The sequence below is a fragment of the Musca autumnalis genome, unplaced genomic scaffold (genome assembly GCF_047663935.1).
Source record: "Musca autumnalis isolate F117 unplaced genomic scaffold, ASM4766393v1 scaffold_4, whole genome shotgun sequence".
NCBI classification, from domain to species: Eukaryota; Metazoa; Arthropoda; class Insecta; order Diptera; family Muscidae; genus Musca; species Musca autumnalis.
In genome coordinates, this window is record NW_027411977.1 from 126,859,354 (window position 1) to 126,882,930 (window position 23,577).

The following is a 23,577-nucleotide window of genomic DNA, read 5'->3' on the forward strand; positions in this document are numbered from 1 at the left end:
TTCAATGCGATCCATCAAGAACCGTGGATGTAGGTAGCATCGCACTCAATTTTTAGAAAAAAACTATTATATCTCTGGATTTACGAGCGTTTTTAAATATCTGTTTTCCCGCAGTTTAAACACGCGTATCGATCTATTTATTTAAGTAGAACTGACACATCCAAAACGCGTTTTAATATGCGATATTTTCAAAATAATTTTTTGCAAATTTTCGAAGTTTTAGGGGTATCATATCCGCCGATCTAGTGGGTGGATTTTTACACGTCGTGGCTTGTTAGATTCAGAACGTAAAAAAACTAAATTTACGCGGGTTTCCACGGAAATTGAATAACGTTTGTAAATTTTAAACCAAAAAAATAGGTTTTTGAGAAAAATTTACGCACAAAAATTTCGTGTTTGGGCGCAGATTACTGTGATCCTGTGAGGGCTACACCCTCATGTTATACATTAAAAAATGCAAAATCGCGAGTACTACAATCGAATAATAAGCGTTTAGGGAAATCCAACTGCGCGTCCCGATTAGAGCAAAAATTCAAAAAACCCCATTTTTCAGGTTTCAAAATGTCAGCATCCGTTTGAGGTAGATACAGTAGATATATTTAAAAATCATACCTTAGAAACTTCAACTCTGAAGTGTACTCTTTAACTTCTCCTTTGAGCATTAAGCTCTACATTGTGTTGTAAAACCACTAATTGGTTTTAGTACGACCACAGCTTCCGACCACAGCTTCCGCACAAATTATTATTTTAAGAAACCCTCGGTGAATCGGGCTAAAACAGTTTATTTCACCGAAATGCGGTCAAAAGTTATGGTATAGTAAAACTGATCGCGAGTTACAATACCCCATACCTTAGTTTCAACATAAGTTAATTTTCTACAAAAAGCTTGATATGTCAATGATTTGGTATAGCCCCACATTACGATACATACAGATTTTTAACAAAGACATAAATACAACAAGATAAGACATTTGTTTTGCTATCATTATTCAGTGAATGGCTTTTGAATTCAAAGACATAAATACAACTAAGACTAGACAAAATGCATGCAACAAAAAAAATGTTTACGAAACTTTGCAGGTTGCAGTTAATTCAAAATCGCAACCAAGGAGGAACATTTCATGTAATGGTATCAGAAACGAAATTTATGAATTCAAGGATCTATTCAAGAATAATTCTATGTCAATTGGATCTGTAAATTCGGTTAAATACGTAAAAATGTATAAAAGAAAAAAATGTTATATCACCATATCGTGATATAACATTATGTTAAATTCAAAAGCCATTCACTGAAGAATGATAGCAAAAAAATGTCTTATCTTGTTGTATTTATGTCTTTGTTTTTAAGCAAACTCATGATACAAAATCAATAAATATTTTATACGCTACTAGCAAATGCCCGCTACTTCGTAAGCGGAAAGGGCATAAAATATATATGAAAAATATTTAATATGGAAGTGGTGAACACTGGCGATTCTGTTGTACTAAAACCTATTTTTAATACCAACATTTAATCGCTTTAATTCCTTAATTTAGTTCCTTTAATTCCAAAAAAACATATCTGCCGTATCGCGAATTTCCAAAACTACGAATTTCCAAAACTACGACCTCATATCGCAGACATATACCAACAGCGACTCATATTGCAAATTTCAGACTTGATTTATGGTTTTATTAGAAGAGATATTTTGAAGACTTAGGGTATTTTGAAGATTTTATATACCAACAGCGACTCAAAAACTACTTTCATACCTCAGTTCTTTCCGTTCACCTTAATCCAAATTACAGCCAATGTAGTTTCATTTAGCACTTTTTAATAAGTACGAATTTCCAAATTAACCGCAATCCGACACTCCAACAGTAATCGTGAACAGATCAAATAGAAATTGTATCGAATTTAGTGCCACTTAGTACTGCCTCGTACACATTAGTATAATTTTCCAAAAGTTACCGCCATATCTCTATTCTACATTCTAACAGTAATCTTAATTCCAAGTAACAGTAATTTTAATTCAGGATTCCAGCTCTATCCGTTCACCCAAATCCAAATCATACTAAACTCACTACCATTTAGGACTTCTCGACCTTTGGTACATCTTTCTTACTCTTTATCAGTGACCCTCATTCCAAATCCAAATCATACTAAATTCACTATCATTTAGGACTTTTCGACCTTTGGTACATCTTTCTTACTCTTTATCAGTGACCCTCATTCCAAATTTCAGCTCTATTCGTTAACCCAAATCCAAACTGTACTATATTTAGTACTTTTCGTGCACTCTTAGTTCGAATTTCCAAAAACCTTTCTTTGTTACTCTCCATCAGTGACCCTTATTCCAAATTCCAAAATTCCTGCTCTATCCGTTCACCCAAATCCAAATTGTACTAAATTTATTACCATTTAGTACTTTTCGTACACTTATAGTACGAATTTCTAAAAACCTTTCTTTGTTACTCTCTATCAGTGACCCCTCATTCCAAATTTCTGGATTGCAGCTCTTTCCGTTCACCCGAATCTAAATTGTACTAAATTTAGTACCATTTAGTAATTTTGTTAATTTCCATCAGTAACCCTCATTCCAAATTTCAGGATTCCAGCTCAATCCGTTCACCCAAATCCAAATTGTACTAAATTTAGTACCATTCAATACTTTTTGTACACTAATAGGTTGACTTTCCCAAAAACGTTCATTGTTATTTTCATCAGTGACGTTCATTCCAAATTTCCGTATTCCAGCTCTATACGTTCACCCAAATCCAAATGTACTAAATTTAGTACTTTTCGTGCACTTACAGCTCGAATTTCCAAAAACTTTTCTTTGTTACTCTCCATCAGTGACCCTCATTCCAAATTTCAGGATTCCAGCTCACCCAAATTCAAATTGTACTAAATTTAGTACCAATTAGTACTTTTCGTACCCTTATAGTTCGAATTTCCAAAAACCTTTCATCCTTACTCTTTATCAGTGACCCTCATTCCAAATTTCAGAATTCCAGGTCTATACGTTCACCCAAATCCAAATTGTACTAAATTTAGTACCATTTAGTACTTTTCGTACACTAATAGGTCGAATTTCCAAAAACCTTCCTTTGTTACTCTCCATTAGTTGCTCCCATTCCAAATTTCAGGATTCCAGCTCTATCTGTTCAACCAAATCGCAATTGTACTAAATTTAGTACCCTTTAGTACTTTTCGTACACTTAGAGGTCGAATTTCCTTTGGTACATCTTTCTAGATCTCCACCAGTTACCCTCATTCCAAATTTCAGAATTCTAGCTCTTACTTTTTGCCTAATACAAAGGGTACCATATTTAGTACCTTTTAGTACTTTTTGTACACTTCTAGGTCGAATTTCCAAAAACCCAGCCTTATCTTACCTCTACACACCAACAGCAACCTACACCCAAAATTTCAACTTTCTAGCTTCAGCGGTTTCGTCTGGGCGATGATGAATCAGTCAGTCAGTGAATACCTCACTCACAGCTCTTTTATATATATAGATAATTATTGTGTTTGGTTTGGTTTTATTGTTGTTCATTTTTTTTTTTGTCAGTGGCTGAGGGTATATCTCCGTCAGCACAGCTGACTGATACTTTCTTACTTGTTTTAAAGGAAGTTTCAACCACATTAGTTGATATGAACTGCAAAATTTATTGCCTTTCCATCAAGTCCCTATTTAATATTAAATTATATTATTTTATTCATGTTTCCTATTTTCTCTCAAAGTTTTGGTGTTGTCAATACATTTTTCAAATGTTCTATTTTCAAAATTAACGAGAGAGACCTGCCAAAATAGTTTTTTTCCTATATATAGTTTTATAAAATTAAGTAACTACATTGTAATTGAGTGTCGAACGACGAATAAAACGACTTAAAAAACAGAACTCATTCCATTCAGACTCCATTCCATTGCTCCGACAGGCTTCGTAGAAAAAAGCACACAGAATTCTTGTCCTATGATAATTTGAAATAACAAATATTTTCTATTTAATTGGTTGTTATTTGATTATTGTGTTTTTATAATTTTTATCATATCACATTTTCATATAGCATTATATTTAATTAAATATGTTATTATTTATGTTTATAAATCTTTTTATTAAAATTGCTATTCAAATTTCAAATTATTTTAATCGATTTTATACCCCTTCATGCAAGAAAAATGTAATTATATAAAACATTGGTGTGATAATTTCATTATCTACGCTTTTATTTATTTATTTTCAGTGTTAAAACCGAATTGATGGATGATGGCGCCAATTCCACCCTATTCATTGCCAAAATCAATAAAGCTGATTCCGGCAACTATACGTGCTCAATTAGTGAATATCAAAACTATACCATCGTTGTTCACATTTTGAATGGTAAGTTAGACGAATAGAGTGGACGTATTTCATATGTTGATTGGAATTGTTGATGATTCTACAGGTCATGTTACACACACACACACACACAAGTCGCAAAAGTCATTAAATCACATTCTTCTTCTGAAATGAGAGCGTAAACAATGTTATTACGTTTAGATGGAAGACAAAAGTGTTTAATTAACAAAATAAATTAAATATATTCTTTATCTATTTATTATAATACCAGCCAATATTGAAAATGTTTGAGTGTTGAGAAAATACTGAGAAAACGTCTTTAATATACATACAGTATTTGTAAGAGAAAGTCGAGAGGAAAGTTTCCTAATTTTTAATATGAGGATGACGTTCTTCTTCTGCGGATGACGTTCTTCTGATGCGATCGATTGAGGGTGGTCTCCGAGTACGGCATTCACATTCTTTGCACTGCCTGCTGTCTAAGCCTCGTTGATACCTTTGGACCTCTCTCTATAGACCATGAATATGTCTCTTGATGTACCTGGGAGGGGGAAGCTTGTCCACAAGATTGTATCAGGAATGCTCATAGCGATAACACCCAAGGAGGCACTGAGTCGACAACAATTTGTTGTGCTGGGGAGGTAAACTGTTGTGGTTCTCAGGGCGGCATTCCGACAGGTTTGAACATTCTTCCACTGACTTACGCTAACGGTCGCATACCGCACCGGCATCGGTATATTCTTTTGTATGAGGTCAACAAGTTCGAAGTTGCAATGAAACTGCAAGACATTGCAAACTATCCCAAAATAGACAAGTAAAAAGTCATTAAGTTCGGCCGTGCCGAACTTTTTATACCCTCGACTATAAAATAGTCTTAATTAAAATGGGGTAACTATTTACCTTTCACAATTTTAGGTGGACAATTTTTTCGACTACTGATACCCCAAATACCTAAATTATCCAATCTAATCTAAACATAGTTCAGCCAGGTGCAAAGTACCACCTACGGGGCTCTATGAAATTGTGGACCTTTAAGTTTCGCGACCAGAAGAACCTCAAAATCCGGTTAAAACTCCGAAAATCGGGCCTATACCAAAACTTGAACCTATCTTGAAAATTCTTAGTGGAGAAATTTCTTGGCAATTGGGAATCTTAAATGTCAAATTTCAGCTAGTTCGGTTAAAAGTTTAGCTAAAAGTCTCAAAATACTTTAAATCGGGAGGTACCGTTATATGGGGCCTACACCAAAACGTGGACCTATCTCCAAAGGCACTACTGCAGAATTTGTTTGACCATTGGGAACCTTAAATGTCAAATTTCAGCTAATTCTCTCAAATAATGTTGCTAAAGTCCTCAAAATACCTTAAATCGAGTGGATCCGTTATGTGTGTGCTATTCCAAAACGTGGACTTATCTGGGCAATTGTGATTGGAGGAGTTTTTTGTCATTGCTAAAATATTCAAAATACCTTAAATCGTTTAGATCCGTTATATGGGGGCAATATCAAAACGTGAACCTATCTGGGCAATTTTTGGAAGTTTTTTGGCCTTTGCGAACCTAAAATGTACATAAAAGCTTCAAAATTCTTTAATCGGGAGGTTATATGGGGTCTATACCACCTATCTTTGCAATTTTTAGTGGAGTAATTTCTTGGCCATTGGGAACCATAAATGTCAAATTTCAGCTAGTTCGGCCAAAAATGTAGATAAACTCCTCAAAATACCTTAAATTGGTTAGTACCGTTTTTGGGGGGCTAAGCAAAACGTGGACCTATATAGCCCATTTTCGAGAACTTGACCTGCCTATTGCAAACTACACTCGGGTGCAAAATTTTATCGTTCTATCTCAATTATTGCGGACGCCTGAGTGATTAAAACAGTCGGACAGACAGATGGACATGGCTAGATCGTCTCAGAATTTTATCCTGATCAAAAATATATATGGGGTTTTCTCATTGAAATCGTACACTTTTTCAGAATGAGGTTTTTGATTTCCCTTAATTTTGTGATCCTGCTCATCAGCATCCATCTATCCATCCATTCCACAGATATCGCGTCTTGAAGAAGTCGAATTCTGTAAAAGCTATACGCAAAGAAATACTTCTTTAATATTGGTCCAAATAGAAAAAAATATTTTTTTGTATTTTTTATTTTCTTAAAAGCTATCTAATACAAAATAGAAAAAACTAGCTAAAAAGCGTAAAGTTCGGCAGGTCTGAACTTTTTATACCATTCACCATGAAATACCCTGAGCTAACATGGAATTACTTGAACTTTGTTCAGACCAAAAACACATGTGTACAAAATTTCTCGATTTATTCGGAAGATATGGACAGGTCTAAATCGACTTAAAATTTTACACTGATCAAGAATATATATACGAAATTATTATTATTTCGATGAGTTACAAACGGAATGACAAACTTAATGTCATGTTCACACTAGCGTTCCAATTACGTTGTTCGCCTGTCGAACGACGTACACGAATTAACCCGTTTCCACGACACCATTCGTAATTAACAGAAACATAAACAAAATTTCCTTCATTTTTGTTTCCTTGTTTTCACGAAAATTTGAACCGAAAACACATAAAATATACATTAAATGAATAGGAAAAGCAACAGACTTTCCTCCAAATGTATCTTCTATATTAAACTACACACATTATATTCATTTTTTCATAAATTCTGAATAATTTTGTATTTTCAATATATTTTTATATGTTTCTATTTTCAAAATTATAGAGAGAGAGACGTGTCAAAACAATATTTGTGTATAAACATGGTATAAGTAAAGAGGTAGATTTAAATGAAAAAAATCTATAGAACCCTTGTTTTTCCTGAATTCATAAAACTTCAAAATTTGTAAACAAAAAGGCAACAAGTGGGTTTGTTTACAAAATACCAATTTTGAGAATTTTATAAAAAACGCGAAAAATGAATGAAGGGCCAAGTTTTCTCCACATAATCGAGTTGTGGATATGATAAAATGTTTGTTGCAATGATAAGCTGAAGGATTTCTTCCATACAAATGTTCTAAAAACAATTTTGAAAATCATTGAATTCGATTGTTTTTAAAATTGTTGGCATATTATTCAAACACTACACACACACATACACAGTTTATGTATATTGTTTTGAAGTTTTAGGAATACTCGAATGAAAAAATTTAAATTGTCATAAAGCTTTGGCTAACCTTTCTTATTAAACCATGTGTATAAAGATTTTCAGTTATTTGTTGTCCTTTTTGTTTCTGATTTTTACGCGATTTTAAACTAATGGACAAGAAATGTGTGTGAGTTAAGAAGGAAAAACAACCATCTTCTTTCTGCATCTATATAAAATGCTTAGTTCATTAATTTTCATTCACCTTTTTCCTTTTTTCTAAAAATTTTTGTGTTTTCAACAAATTTTTTAATTTTGAATTTAGACATGTCATAATTAATTTTTTCGATAAATTCTCTCATTTGTTAGGGATGGGACATATTTATTCGTAGTTCAGAGAGTATTTCTAATCGAACAACGTAGAAAAATCGTCGTTCGTTCATAGAATTTTGTGTGGGGAAATAAGTAATTTATTCGTAGTTATGGGTCGAACAACGAATAGAGAACGAACGACGTGCCGTGGAAACGGGCTATAATATACCCTCCATATTATGGTGGAGGGTATAAACGTTTTGCACAGTGGGCTTGTATGCACTTTTCGCTATTTATTATTTAAAAACAATTTTTGTCAATGATTGTACTCTTCGATTTTCTTGATTTTTTTGTATTAAACTACGATTAATTACAAAAAAATTAGGTCCTATTTTGTAGTGGGATTCGAATGATTACTATTTTTTCTTAATTTATTAAAATTTGTCCACACAATTTTTCCTTTATACCAATGTGAAACATTTTTTATTTTACCAAGAAATTAAATAAATATTTTTTTAACATTTGTTTTGTTGTTTTATTTAGGGATTTATCTTAAACATCGTAAAAATGGAGTTATTTTACGATTATTTTACGGACAATAAACTAACTAAACTGAGAATCAAATAACTACAGCTCGGGAATTATATGACTGGACATCCATTTGTTTAAGATAAATTCCTAAATAAAACAATAAAACAAATGTTAATAAATGCAACGTAAGATTTTTAGGTAAAATAACATATTTTGCACAAAAGGTATATAGGAAACGCTTTATTGACAAATTAAAAAAAAAAAACTTAGAAAAAAATAGTAATCATTCGAATCCCACTACCAAATAGAACTTACAACTTTTGTAATTGATCGTAGTTTAATACATAAAAAATTCATGAAAATCGAATAATCGAATCGAATCGATAAAAATTGATTTTAAATTTTATAATAATTGTTCCGCAAACATCCCATAGGGGACAAAGGAGACTTCACTCATTTTAAATTTTAAATCGCGAAAATTGTATCAAATACCACTGTGCAACATTTTTTCTATTTTTTATTAGATTGCTGATAAAAAAAACAAAAAAAAGGAAAAGTTAGATGATAGCGAAGCCGCTTCACAGCCGATATGTCTGATGAGCCTCTACCAACGGCGAAACATGTCACATTGTGGTGTTGGGTGGGTTCAAATGTTCGGTCTTCCCTTTTCACTTGCAAAAATCATCGGTCATTAAGCTCCACTCCAACGAGAAATTAATTAAAATCAATATTACAAATGTTCTTCGCCCTAAAAGACAAAATTTCAAATATTCAAGTATATGCATTTTCAATGCATATAGTTTTTACAGAATTCGACTTTTTTAAGGCGCGATATCTCTGGAACCTTCAGTAAAAAATTCTAAAAATATACTAAAATGTTTTGCTGGTGTGCAGAATCACAACAGTAAAAAACAAAGGAAATCAAAAACCTCATTTTGAAAAGCTGTCCGATTTCACTCAGAAATCCCCATATAACGGGTGATCCAACTAGAGGTTCTTTTTTCAATAGCCTTTTTTGACTGATCACTCGTTTGTTTAGTATTGTTTGGATTTTTATCGTGGAAATGCTTATGATTAAACAATGTTTGCAAATCGTTTAACTTTATTACGAAAATTCACATTCATTTAGGAATGTATTTCGAGCCAAATTTTGTTCGGGGATGAGGCCCATTTCTGGCTTAATGGGTATGTGAACAAGAAAAGTAGTCGCATTTACGTAAAAAGCAACCTAAAGAGATTCAAGAGGAATCACTTCCTCCAGAAAAAACAACGGTTTCTGTGGTTTGTCCGATGGTAGAATCAACGTCGGTGAGAACGTAACCTTCAATGGCGACCCTGATAGCCAACTATTTGATGATTCTTCCCCACATAACATCAATCAATAGATTTCTAAAGTATGGAGGCAAAAAATCACGCGTGTCATACATCAATTTCCAGTCGAAATGTTTGAACGATTCAGCGAAAATTGGCATATTGAGCGACGTAGACGCGGCCAACATTTGATAGACATAAACTTAAAAAAATAAATGCCAAATGATAATAAACATTTCCCATTCAATTTTAATTTTCTGTGCTTTTTTCTTTCAAAATGTTATGAACCTCGAGTTGGATCACCCTTTACATACTTTATATGGTCGCAAATGATTAGTTCGATGTTTTGCAGACAGAAAACAAACATAATGTACCCTCCATACTATGGTGGAGGGTAAAAAAACATTTTAGCGTAGGCCTACCTACATGGCGTGTTGCCAAATCTGAGACGATTCTCAGCAAATGCAATAGCGTTCTTTCGATGATTAAAAAATTATTTTGCCCAATTTTCAGCGGAATTGACAATAAATGCAACCTGTACTTTGCGATCGGACGGACATATAATATAATTCGACTGAAAGTGATACTATGTACGAGTAAATCCCTAAAAGGAACTAGGGCTGTCGTTTTCTTATGTATGCTACATACAAATGAACAAATACATAATATCCCTTATCACAGTGTGGTGTAGGATATATACATCTCTTAAGTTAAACTTAAACATTATATCTTAAAGAAAGCCTCAAGGTGTTATCAGCCGAAATAAAGCAAATATGTATCTATATCGGTCTTAAGTGTTAAAGATTTTTTATCAATGAGCATAATGTATTCAAGTGTAAAATTAAACGCCATACATATTAAAGTATCTTTCCGTTTCAACCTTCCTTGTGAGGATTTATATGAGTATACGCAAACGTGCTGTAAACCTGAAAAACATTTTAATTGCAGCTATAATTTAACTTGATTCTTGAGATTCTACAAGTTTTCTACGAAAACAGCAAAGAAATTTAACCAACAATATGTTACACCATAAATTATGTTAAGCTTGACATTTAACATCATTCCCATTCATTGTAAATGTAATAAAATTATCTGTTCTGCAATTATCACTTCCACCTTAATTAAGTGCTGTTACAACTTTTGTGTTTTTTCTTCGGTTTAAGTCTAGTTGTAATTTGATGTCATGTTTTAATGTTTGTTCTTGTCATTTCTCCGTTTCATTTCTTCTTCTTTCGTATTGCCTTCTTGCAGGTGAAAGTTTTGCTGAATTACATCATGGCAATGCCATCTGTTGGCAGTGCCCCGCACAACAGACGTGGACAATTAATTTAATTGTTCTTACTACCATTCTCCTGCTGTTACCGGCCTACTTAAATAGATAAAATTCATTGGAAGTCTATCGGACAACCACCCCTATTGTTTCCATGTACCACCCCCAACCATCATCATTATCGCCATGGCCAACAGCTCTAGGAAGGCTATCCAAAAGGTCCTATTGGTGAACTCATTAACATTACAAGGACCTTACAGCAACATGGAAAAATTTAATTTGGTAAATTCATAAGAAGCATTCGAAGTAAGAATGGTGTGAAAGAGAAAAAACTAAAAAAAACTAATTTGTGTTGAGAATTTTTGTTTTATTATTTATATGTTGTTGTTGTTTTCTTAAGGATTTCTATGAATGAACATTGTTTTTGTTGTTCATTTGCAGATTTGCAGTATACATTTTTATACATGCAAGGAAAATTAAAGAATATTCTTTTAATTATTAAAAAATATAAATAAATTGGTTCTACAACGGTAATTTAAGTTATTATAAATAACTAAAAAAAAAATTAAATTAATTAAAAAAGAGAATAAAATAAAAAACGGAAAAGAAATTTCTTTAATAGATAAACTGAATACCCAAGACGAATTGTTGTTATTACTGACTAAAGCTGTATAATTTTTATATAAGACATATGAGAGATTTATATACATAAGATGTCATGGCTTCAATTAAAAATTTTTTGAAAATAAAATCAATAACTTCCAGTTAATTGAGTTTTCTGAGGATGACGGGTTAACCAAACCCTATTTTATCTCAATATTAATTTATTATTTGAAGCCGATTATCACCCATACTTCCACAGACACATTCATCATCAAAATACACATACATACATTTAGATATGATACATATTTCAATGAAAAATAAAAATTAGAAAATTAGGAAAATTTGAAATGAAGAAAAACAGAAACACAAACGAAAACTTATAGACTTTAAGTCGTTCAAAATTACAATTTGTGAAATTGTGTTGTAAGATTGTAGTAGGTTTTTTATTCATGGTGCAATAAAGAAGGTGGCACAATAATACCAAGTGATGTCTTCATTTACTGTCAGAACATATTTTCAATCAAAAATAAATAACAAATATTTCGCTTCCTTAAAGAATATCTGTAAACAACATTTTTATTTAAGCTTCGCGAAGAATATTTTACTGTTTTCTTGTACCTTTTGTGGATATTTTACGCAAAAAAAAATTTGACAGCAAATGAAGACTACTGTCTGAATTCTCCAGAATTCGCCCTTTGTATCACTTTCCTAAATTCGCCTTAGTTTTTATTATTATAAATTATATACATACATAAATCATTGTTAATTTTCATACATAACAACAAACAAAACACAGGCAGAAAATTAATTACATTTTTAAAAGTTCAGAAAAAAATCTAAATATTCCTTACCTTGCTGTTTTAAATTTAACTGAATAACTGAATAAATAAAATTAATAAAAAAAGATGTAAAGTTAACACCCTACACATTACAATACTCTGTCGCTCTTTTCATAATCTCACGTTTTGGCAAAGGGGAGTATATATTCATTTTGCTACTGTCAAAAAAGTGACTCCTTAAAACAATGATTACAGGCAATTTGAGGTCGATTTAGCTACGTCCGTCAGTATATTTGGCTGTCTATTGCGTACGATAACTCCTGAAGGGTGTAAAGTAATTGAAAGTCGAAGATGGATTAATTGTTCCATTCCACTCTTTTGGGTACCTCTTTTTTACTCTATATAGACCTTCTGGTTATGATCATAAAAATATGATTTTTGTCGTGGCGTAGTTCATATAACATAGAATAATTGCACGAACGCTTAACATGAATATTAGTATCCGATTATACCCAAAGTGGACACATCTAATATTTATTGCAAATTTTTCATGTATCCTCAAACTAAATAGGGGGGTATATTTAAATTTGCCATTTTGTTTCTAACCAATCGAAATATTTGTATATATGTAGATTTCTAAGATAAATCGGACACTTTTTCATAATGAAGTTTTCGACTTCCTTTATATTTGCTGTGGTAATGCTGATCATCAGCAGAACATTTCAGAATATTCTCAGACGTTTTGGACTAACGGTTCCAGAGATGTCGCGCCTTAAAAAAGTTGAATTCTTTAAAAATGCAAAGAAATACTCATAACTCCTTTAATATTGGTCCAATGTTTTTTATGTTTTGTTGTTTTATCAGCAATTCAATTTTTTTCTTAATTTTTTTTCTTTCTTAATTTTTTAAAATGTGTCAATGCAATTTTTCCTTTATACCAGTGTGAAACATTTGATATTTTACCAAAAAAATCCAAATTACATTTTTTAACATTTGTTTTCTTGTTTTATTTAGGTTGGTGCACCAAATCCCTAAAATTTTTTCAAATATAAAAAACAAGTAAAAAAGCGGTAAGTTCGGCTGGGCCGAACCTTTTTACCATGAAATACTCCGATCGGTCGGTACCGTTATATTGAAGCAACAATTAAACGTGGAGAAGAAGTTTTTTGATCTCTTGAAACTCCAAGTGCCAAATTGGAGGAAAATGTAGCTAAAATCCTCAATTACCTTAAATCGGGAGGTGCCGTTATATGTGCGCTATACCAAAACGTGGATCTATCTTGACAATTTTTAGTGGAGATGTTTCTAGTCGATTAAGAGTCTCAATCTTCAGTTATTTTTGTCAAGAAATTTAAATAAAACAGGTAAAAAAGTATCAGTCGGCTTTGCCGACAGAGATATACCCTCAGATTGAAATACTTGTTTCCCAAAAAAGTGGCAGTAAACAGGACCGCTAGGAAAACCTTCAGTAAAAATGTGCAAAGGATCCTTGAACAGACCCTTAACCACACAAAAATGCTTAACATTTGTGTTGGTGGTACCACAAGGATTGGACAGATAGGGCCCAAATTTGAACATAAACTAAGTTTCGACAATATTTAGAGATCCAAAGTTTGGACCAAATCGGTTGCTACGTCTATGAGAAATCGCGCGTACCATTTTAGCGAATATTTTCGAACTTTTGTGGGGGAGGTACCGGAAGACGTGGACCTATAAGCACCACCTTCGAATTTCATCTAATATTCGAGGAAATATTACAATATCCAAAGTGTGGACGAACGCAGTATTGGGTTCGAGCTTTCCAGTTACTACATATGGTGCCATAGGGGTTTTTACAACTTTCGGGCTGTTTTCTCAAGAAGTATGGACTTTCCCCTGAAAAAACATTTACTGTCGTAATTGAGGCAGCGAATGCAAGTTGCTTCAACAAAAACTAAATCTATTCGTGGTGCAATGGTTAGCACGTCCGCCTTGCACTCAGATGGTCTGTGGATCCCAGGCCAAGCAACATCAATAAATTTTTTGATGTACCGGAAGGAGTGGACCGATATAACGAAATTAAACTAAGTTTGGCAAAATATTACGAAAGCCAAATTTTGGACCGAATCGGTTTATCCGTTCGAGAGTTATCGTGCGCTCCATCCAGCCGGACGGACATGCGTAAATCAACTCCAAATTGTCTGAAACACATTTCGTCCAAACATACTTGGGGTCTAAAACCATTATTTCGATGACGAACATTTTGCCCGTATGAAAGTGTATATACCCTCGTTAGCATAAATGCTGAGGGTATAATCATCAAAAAACCTCAAATCGGGTGGTACTGTTATATGGAGGCTATACCAAAACGTGGTCCTATATAGCCCAGCTTTGAAAGTGACCGGCATATAGAAAAAAGACACTCGGGTGCAAAATTTAAGCGTTCTATCTTAATTATTGCGGACGCTAGAGTAATTACAACAGACGGATGGACAGACCGACATGGCTAGATCGTCTTAGAATATATGTTTATAGGTTAGGTTTAAGGAGGCGCAGCCATTGTGTTCATCCTGTGTAGGTTCTGCTTGAAGATTTAAAGATGTGAGGATGTTGATGCGGTGCAGTGAGTTGAGGATGATAGGGTAGCGATGATGAGATGATGGTGAAGTACAGGTAGGATGAAGAAATTTGATGCCGAGGTATAGATGATATTGTGCTGGAAAATAGAAGAAGTCTGATTAGTATTTATTAGTTAACGACCCTTGCCAAGCCATGATAGATGTTTGGCAAAGTTGAGTAGAACAATGGCATGTATGTTACACAAGAAGGTCAGAGTGTCTATCTCATATCTACCCAGTGTTCGGTAGATGTTCGACAGTCTCTATCTCCTCCGCATCTTCACATAGTCTGCAGTAGTCAATGCAACGGTCATCTCATTTTGAGGTTATAGATCTCACTCTGCAGTGAGTGACCTGTTATAAGTCCCACCGCGATTTTCATCCCTAACTTATCAAGTGAGAGGAGTGGATTCTCGCAGTAGACACCAGCGCCAGTACCTTCTTCCATCTTGGACCCGTCTGTGTATATTGTCAGACCGTCCAGAGGAGATATGCGCTCAGCCCATGCGTCGCTGCTCGGGAAGATGACGGTTAAGGAGTCAAGCTTGAAGCAGATAGACATATAATCGCTTACGCAAATATTGCCACCTAACTCAAGTCGACTATCAATTAGTTTTAGGACATTCGAGTGTCCAAAGTGTGAACCACGCCAACACCCTGACTCCCGGAATCTAAAAGCAGTTCTCGCCGCCTGAAACTGAAACTGATATCCAAAGGTTGGAAATCCAGCTTGAGGAGTGCTTTTAATCGATCCGATAATCAGCAATGACGCGGTTCTTTGTACATTTGATAGTTTAGAGAGTGACGCTTTGTTCCCAAGAGCTTGCCACCAGACCAACCCCCATAGGTAAGTATGGGCAGGACCACGATTATACACAGCCAGTGTATGATTTGTGGTCTCAATCCCCAGCTTTTCCCAATGGAGTTCTTACAGGAGTATAATGCCATGAGTTTTTTCTTCGTTCGCTCCTCTACATTTCATTTCCATGTCAAGCGATGGTCCAGAATAGTGCCGAGGTATTTTGCATCCGTAAAAAGTTCCAGGGCCACCCCGTCCAGGACTGGAGGCTCGAAATTGGGAATTTTGTGTTTCTTAGTAAATAGTGCAAGCTCTGTTTTTTCTCCCAGACCGTTGTTCTGGGCCCAGCTTGCAAGTTGTACCAGAGCTCTTTGCATGACCACATACAGGGTTGACAAGAGTTTGCCAATTATCAGCACAACCGCATCATCAGCATTGGCAACCACCTTGGTCTTCAGCCGGTCGAAGCACACAAGTATTTAATTTATTACCAGAAGCCATAGTAAAGGTGAGAGAACTCCTCCCTGCGGAGTGCCCCTGTCAACAGATTTCCTTACAGAACTCTCCTATATGCATTAGTTCATGATTCTACTTTTCAGCATCTCATCAATCTATTCCACAAGGATAGAGGAAATACCTGTGTTGCTGAGAGCATTGTGGATTGATTCAAGCTTCACATTATTAAAGACCCCCTCTATAGGCCACCAGCATGAAGCCTGAATTTTCCATATGCTTCTCAACGTGCCCGACCACCTCATGTAGGAAAGCCTCCACTGCTTTGCCTTTAATGTAGGCATGTTGTGATTTGCTGATGTTATTGAGATTTAGTTGTGTTCTAATTTCAAGATCCAGTAACCTTTCTAGCGTTTTTCAAATAATGAAAGAAAGACTAATTGGTCTGTATTTCTTTGTTAGTGTGTGCCTTGGCTTTCCCGCTTTGAAGATGTAGGTCACCTTTACCTCCTTCCACAGACCAGGTATGTGCGACAACAGTAAACAGGCCTTAAAAATTTCTACCAGGATAGATAGTGCTGGCTCAGCCACATTCTGTAGCATTGCCGGTATTATACCATCCGGTCCCGGTAATTTATAAGGCTGGAAACTGTTGATCGCCCACCGAATTCTTGTGTGGTTAGTTATTCTGCCAATCCACGACAATTCGGACTCGACTGTGACTTACTTTATATAGTCGCAATTGATTAGTTCGATGTGTTACAAACAGGAAAACAAACTTAATATAGCCTCCATACAATGGCGGAGGGTAAATACATGAACAGATGGACGGAAGAGAATAAATCGACTCAGAAACTTAGTATGTTACATACAAATGCCCAAAGACATAATACCCCTTACCACAGGTGATGTATGTTATAAATATAAAATTGGGAAGCATTGAATAGATGGGTGACACATGACTAGTCTTTGACAATAAAAAGCTGCAATTTAAAATTAAGGGTTCCAAATAGCGAAAATTGTCTAGCAACAACATCTAAAGGTGTGTTTACACTAGCCATCAATGTCATATGAAACGAAATAAAAACATTCCATATCTGTTCACACAGACAATGGGGAGACGTAATTTCACAGGATTTTTGCTGGTGAGGACCCAAAAAGTAAATGGCGTAAGGAAAATCCCCAATATTGCACACATTAGCGGCTATATAATGGAAAATTTCAGGTCATATGTCATTGATGGCTAGTGTAAACGCCCCTTAATATGCCTGATGATGTTAACCTAACCAGTTAACGAAACGATCTTCGCATAGCGGTTGATGTGTAGGACTTCGCTAGATATCCTTTTTTCAATACAATAATCACATAGCTCGATTAATTAAATCAATTAAAAATCATGTTTTTCGGTTTATAATTTTATTTCATATTTAATATTGCTGAGATGTCTCAACATTGTATTATAATTTGTTAAAAATGTATTGTAAATTATTTGTTGTGAAACCATTATTAAGGAACTTGAACTCAGATTTTCTTGGTGGAACTCAAAATATGATATTATTCTCTCACAGATTTTTCTATTACATTGAGTATGTCTTCTCCGTGTAAACATATAGAGCCAGTTCTACTCAAATATTCATATCAAAATGCACACTTTCCTTTCAAAAAGCCTAAATTTAATTTTAAATGTCCATGGGTAAAATACAAACATCTATTATGAATTTGTCCCTTAAATAAATCGTTTTTACTTATCTTTGGTTGATTGAAAATTTCGTTTAAATCTGAATTCTTAGAATAAAGTGTTGTACAAAAAAATGTTGCTTGGAATTTTTTCATTAAATGGACAACGACAGACAGTATCAAAAGAACAGCAAGGAAAACGAAAAATAAATAAATACATAGATAAGAGAATACTTAAGGAAAAGAGAAAGAGAAATATATACAATATATGTATGTTAGTGTGTAAGTATAGAAATGTAATTAGTGATAAGTTAAACGAAATTGTAAATGAAAAAAAAAACCAACAAAAAGACAGAAGATAAAGAACAAATTCAAAAAGGGTGTTTCTATTTGGGAAATAAAATGTTATGGACATTCAAAGAAAATATAATTACTATTTCAGAACTACACTCGAAATTCTCTATAATTTACATTCCTACATATAAAGAATAATTCTTTATAACGGATTGCGATATATGTAGATTGAACATATGAATTTTCACACAAAACGGTCTTTATAAGGATATTTCTCTATACTACATTATTGTTCGTAGCCCAACAGCTATGTCATTGAAAAGTTTGACTGTAGTTTATATCTATCCGATATTAACGATATTTGCAAAATAAAGCTTTGAGCATCAGTATTAGTCCCAAAGGATGCAATCACACAAAATATGCAGTTACATCAACAAAACTTTAAGTTTAAACTTAAGCTGTACAGTACATTTTTCTTTTCGATCTGGTGGCATTGTTAAATAAATGCGGTCTGTAGAGTGCTTTTGTCAAAATTTACCTTAGGCCCACTACAAATTACAATGAAAATAAAAAAGCGGTCAGGGAGGGGCACGTGCTAAAATGTCATATTTAAGATTTTTGGATCAAATGGAAAAACATTGGAGGGAGAACATTCAAATGAACACTTAATTCAGTTCGGCCGGAACGAATAATTAATTTTCTTTTTGTTACGAAAGTATCAATGCTCATAGCACTGCGGACCCTCAATATCTAACATGAAAATATCTCGAATCGTGCGGTACAGTTACCACCACAACGTGGACCTATGTCCACAGTATTTGATGGAGCCGGTTTTAACCATTGGGAACCATAAATGCCAAATGACATCCAATCTTGTCGAAAATGAAGATGTATACCAAAACGTTGACTTTTGTTCACAATTTTTTATGGAGACTTTTGTTGAACACTGGGAACTCTAAATCAAAAAATTCCAGCCAATTTGTACAGGAAATGTACGTAATATGTCTAAAATTTTGATGGAGAAGTTTTTTGACAACTAATAATCCTACATGCAAAATTATAGCTAATTCGGATTGAAAATGTAACTAAAAACGCCAAAGTACCTGAAATCGGGTTGTACTGTTATATGGGGGCTACACCAAAACGTGGATCTATGTCCATGATTTTTGGTGGAGAATTTTTTAGATCACTGGGAACCCTAAATGCCAAAATTTAGCTAAAAGCGCCAAAATATCTGAAATCGAGCGATACAATACGTGGACCGATACGAGGGCTGCACGAAAAGTATCCGGTCTAGGCAACACCCCTTGTTGCAAGCCGTCTTTGATTTTTTTCTGGATAAAATTAACTCTTTCTATGTCGATAAAGGACCATCGATACTCGTCAAAAAACGAAGGTCGTTAGGGTCGTCCAAAAACGGCCGTCGTGCCAGGAAAAAAATTAATCTGTGCGTGAAAAGATAATGCAAGATCGCCATATTATGTACCGTGAGATAGAGGCATTCTTGGTGAAGCGCTCAAAAAAGGCTCTTGTGGATTGGTGCAAAGAAATTTGTGAATAACAAGTAAGAAAAGGCTATAGTCGGACGTGGCCGACCATGTGATACCCTACACCTTTACCGCTGGGAATTAGCTTTCCACATATCACAATTTCTTTACGGAACAAATAAACTTATTGTAAGAAGTAACTTTGTGCATTCTGGTACCGTATCACACCAAGCTTAAATAATAATATAATAATTGTTTCACAAACATCCTAGAAGGGACAAGGGAGACTTCTCTCATATCAATGAGTGAGTGTACCCCGATTCATATTCGCTCAATGACACCACTTAGTACTCAGAAAATGTCGCAAACCTTACTGAAGGATATTTTGCCACCGTTGAAAATTTGATTTTGCCTGGCTTGGTAATCGTTTTGAAAAAAGGTGGCAAAGCGACCCATGCTGCAATGTATGTATAAAAATCCAACTGGACAGTTAAAACGTTAGGGCACCATGTAATTTGCAATAATGCAAAAACTAGGAATGGCCAAATGTGGATCTCTACACAAAACCCATTATATATTAAGCAGTAGGCCCGTTATATAGCAGACACGAAAATCAGTAGATCTATTTCCATATGTAGTCTACTTTGTCGGTATATGTCCTCCAGGAAATAAAGTATAGACCAAATATTTTTGTATTTTTCATACAAAAGTAATGGTCCATTTTACCCGCTAAATATTATCAGATCATCATCCAAAATTGTAAGCATATACTTCGACCTAAAGTCTGTTGTTTTCAACCCTTACGGTAATGAGGATATATACACTAGTCGAGATATTGGTTTTAGAGTCCATATACGTTTGGACGAAATTCGCTTCAGACGTTAGGACTCAATTTAGCACTGTCTGTCCATCTGACTCTCGTACGAATCAACCGATTTGAAGCAAAATTTGGTCCTCGCAAGTTGGACCTGTAATTCCTTCAAGAAAGTTCAACATTTTACGCTTAAATGGTTCGCACGATAGCTCTCGAACAAATCAACATATTTGATCCAAATTTTGTTTTTTTTTTCGTAAAATTTCTACCAGTAGTGGAACTCTGTAGAACATTTTTTGAGTTACCGATAAAAATCGGTATAATTAAAACGCAAAATTATGAATGAAAAGTATCAATAAAAGTTGACAACACTGTTGCTATCGTCCAATCTTAGATAAAGTTCGAAGTTGGACCTGTAATTCCTTCAAAAAAGTTCAACATTTTACGCTTAAATGGTTCGCACGATAGCTCTCGAACAAATCAACATATTTTATCCAAATTTTGTTTTTTTTCGTAAAATTTCTACCAGTAGTGGAACTCTGTAACACATTTTTTGAGTTACCGATAAAAATCGGTATAATTAAAACGCAAAATTATGAATGAAAAGTATCAATAAAAGTTGACAACACTGTTGCTATCGGTATGGATTAGCGACGACTTTATTTTGGTAAGTAACTTGCCGAAAAATTTCGTTAATTTCCGAAGTTATAAGCATTTTAATTTCACCGATTTTTGTCGGTAACTAAAAAAATTAATTACAGAACAGGTCAATTTTTTCAGGGGCAAGTCCCGAAGTATTGGACCAAGAGCTCTAAATTCCCTACTCGTAATGAACACGAATACTTGTATGAATTGGGGATTATGATCGATTTAACCAAAACTTTCGGGTAATAGTAATTATGCGAAAAATGCTGCGGTGACCAACTTAAATGGTTGATGGTCAATCCAACCTTAGCGTATCGTAATGTTATGAAGAGTTGTTTTGGCCAAGGCTGAGGTAAGCTCAGGACCCCAAAACCTTATGTAAAACACCAGTGTTGACAATTTCAATGCACATAAATTACAAAACTCTTGTCTAGGCACTCGACGGGTGTGCTATCGGTTGGTGGGGAAGCATTAAGCTGGGTATGAGCTTTGAACTCGCTGTGAGCTTTGGAGCTTGCTAAGATCTTGGAGCGTGCCAAGTGAAGGGTCGAATCGTGGCTAACTCGGTAATGTGACTGTGGACGAGCCACACGTCTACTCGTTCTTTGTCGGCTGGTGTTCGACATCTTCGGTGAATATGAAATGAAATTAGCTCCATTTCCAAGTTGGACTATGGCGGGTGGAAATTTTAATATCGTGTTGTCATTGTCATCACGACTTCAATATTATATAAAGTTTGTTTTCCGTTTTTAGTGCATGAAAATAGTCATCCACAAAAATAGAAATAGGACTCTGAAATTTTGGAAAGATGCGTGTTTTGTTTGCAGGCAGGTCAAATTCGATGATGGGTTATATTAGTCCACGTTTTGGTATAGCCTTTATATAACGGTAACACCCGATTTCAAGCATTTTAACGTTTTTAGCTACATTTTCAGACCGAATTAGCTATAATTTAATGTCGTCGAGGTCCAGAACTTTATTTACCAGGAATAATGGGCACTGGTACATGCTTTGGTATATAGCGATATATAACGATACCGTCCGATTAAACATATTTTGATATTTTTAACCACACTTTCAAACAAATTGGCACTTAGGGTTCCTAGAGGTCTCCCAACCCTATGAGAGTAGACCCATGTATTGGTATAACCCTCAAATAACTGTTCCGCCTAATTTGAAATATTTTGACGTTTTTTGTCACATTTTCGGGCCGAATTAGCTATAATTTCCTATAATTTAAAAAAGTATCTATTTAAAATTATGGGCATAGGTCCATGTTTGGTATAATCTACAATATTTGACAGAATTTGATTTGAAATATGCCGTTCCAAGTAGCATACAAAAACTTCTTCACCATAAATTGTAGGTCTACGGTACCGCGCGGATTCCGCGTGACCAACAAACTTCTCCGCCAAAGGTTGTGGACATAGACCTATGGTGTGGTGTGGCCCCCACACGGAGGGAAAAAAGCCTCTCTAACATATGTTCCAAATATATTTTGCGGCAAACATATATATGTTTGCAACAGTCCCACACATAACATATGTATGGGTTCTGCAAACAAATTTATTTATTTGTTTCGGTGCAAACAAATATATTTTTGGTTGTAAAAATATATTTTTGGTTGTAAAAATATATGTTTGGGTGCAAACAAATTTTTGTTTGAGTGCAAACAAATATTTGCTTAAATGAAATATAAATACAAACCACATTCCACAAAAACATACACATACACATTTATAAATGCTGGTGGTTTTTCTGTTATTGAAATGCACAGAAATACCAAACACAAATGCAACACCATACGCGTAGATACATACGTATGTACATACATACATACAAAGTTCCAAATACATACACGGTGCTCTTGAAGCAACTTTAAATGGAAGGTGCTTACACCTGGGAAGTTTATGCGGATTATGAAACTGCAACGTTCATAGATGAGAAAAATCAAAAAAAAAAATCGTCGGAGCGATTCAAGTCGGCATTTAAAAGGGTTTATTAGTTTTTACGATCGAAATCGGACAAAAGAAAATATCATAGCTATGAAAATTCTCTATAAGATTGGGCTTTATGTTATTTTCGTAGGTTTTACCGTTTTTGAGATGTAGAAGTTCAAATTGGGATAATGCACTGACTGTATCGTATCCTTATAAAACAGTGTCAAGACTGCAATTTCCCAACTTAAACTTATATATCTCAAACATGGCACAACCTAGGAAATAGATACGAAAGCCAATCTTGTAGAGAATTTTCACAGCTACAACATTTTCTTCAGTCCTATTCCGATAGGACTTTCGGTTTTCAATCAACATCCTAAAGATCTGAGAAAAAATCTGAATGATTTATCTCAAAAACGGTAAAACCTACGAAAACATTATGAAGGTCAATCATGTACAGAACTTTCACTCCTACAATATTTTCTTTAGTCCCATTTCGATAAGACTTGCGGTTTCTAAGCAAAATCGTGAAAACCTAAAAATGTGAACTTTGACGGCGATTTATTTAAATATCCCTCCAGCGATTTTTTTGGATTTTTCTTGCCTATGAAGATTGCTGTTTCAAAATCCGCAAAA

The 23,577-nt window shown here is 34.5% G+C and overlaps 1 protein-coding gene across 1 annotated transcript in view; it reads left to right on the plus strand.

The window, feature by feature from the left end:
* dpr20 (defective proboscis extension response 20) overlaps positions 1-18,005 on the plus strand; it is a 297,312-nt gene extending 279,307 nt beyond the window's left edge. Inside the window, exons 7-8 of the mRNA XM_073986375.1 lie at positions 4,229-4,365; positions 10,832-18,005. Coding sequence (XP_073842476.1) covers positions 4,229-4,365; positions 10,832-10,962 — 268 coding nt within the window. The 3' untranslated portion in view covers positions 10,963-18,005. The remainder of the gene's footprint in view (positions 1-4,228; positions 4,366-10,831) is intronic.
* Positions 18,006-23,577: the final 5,572 nt, after the last annotated feature.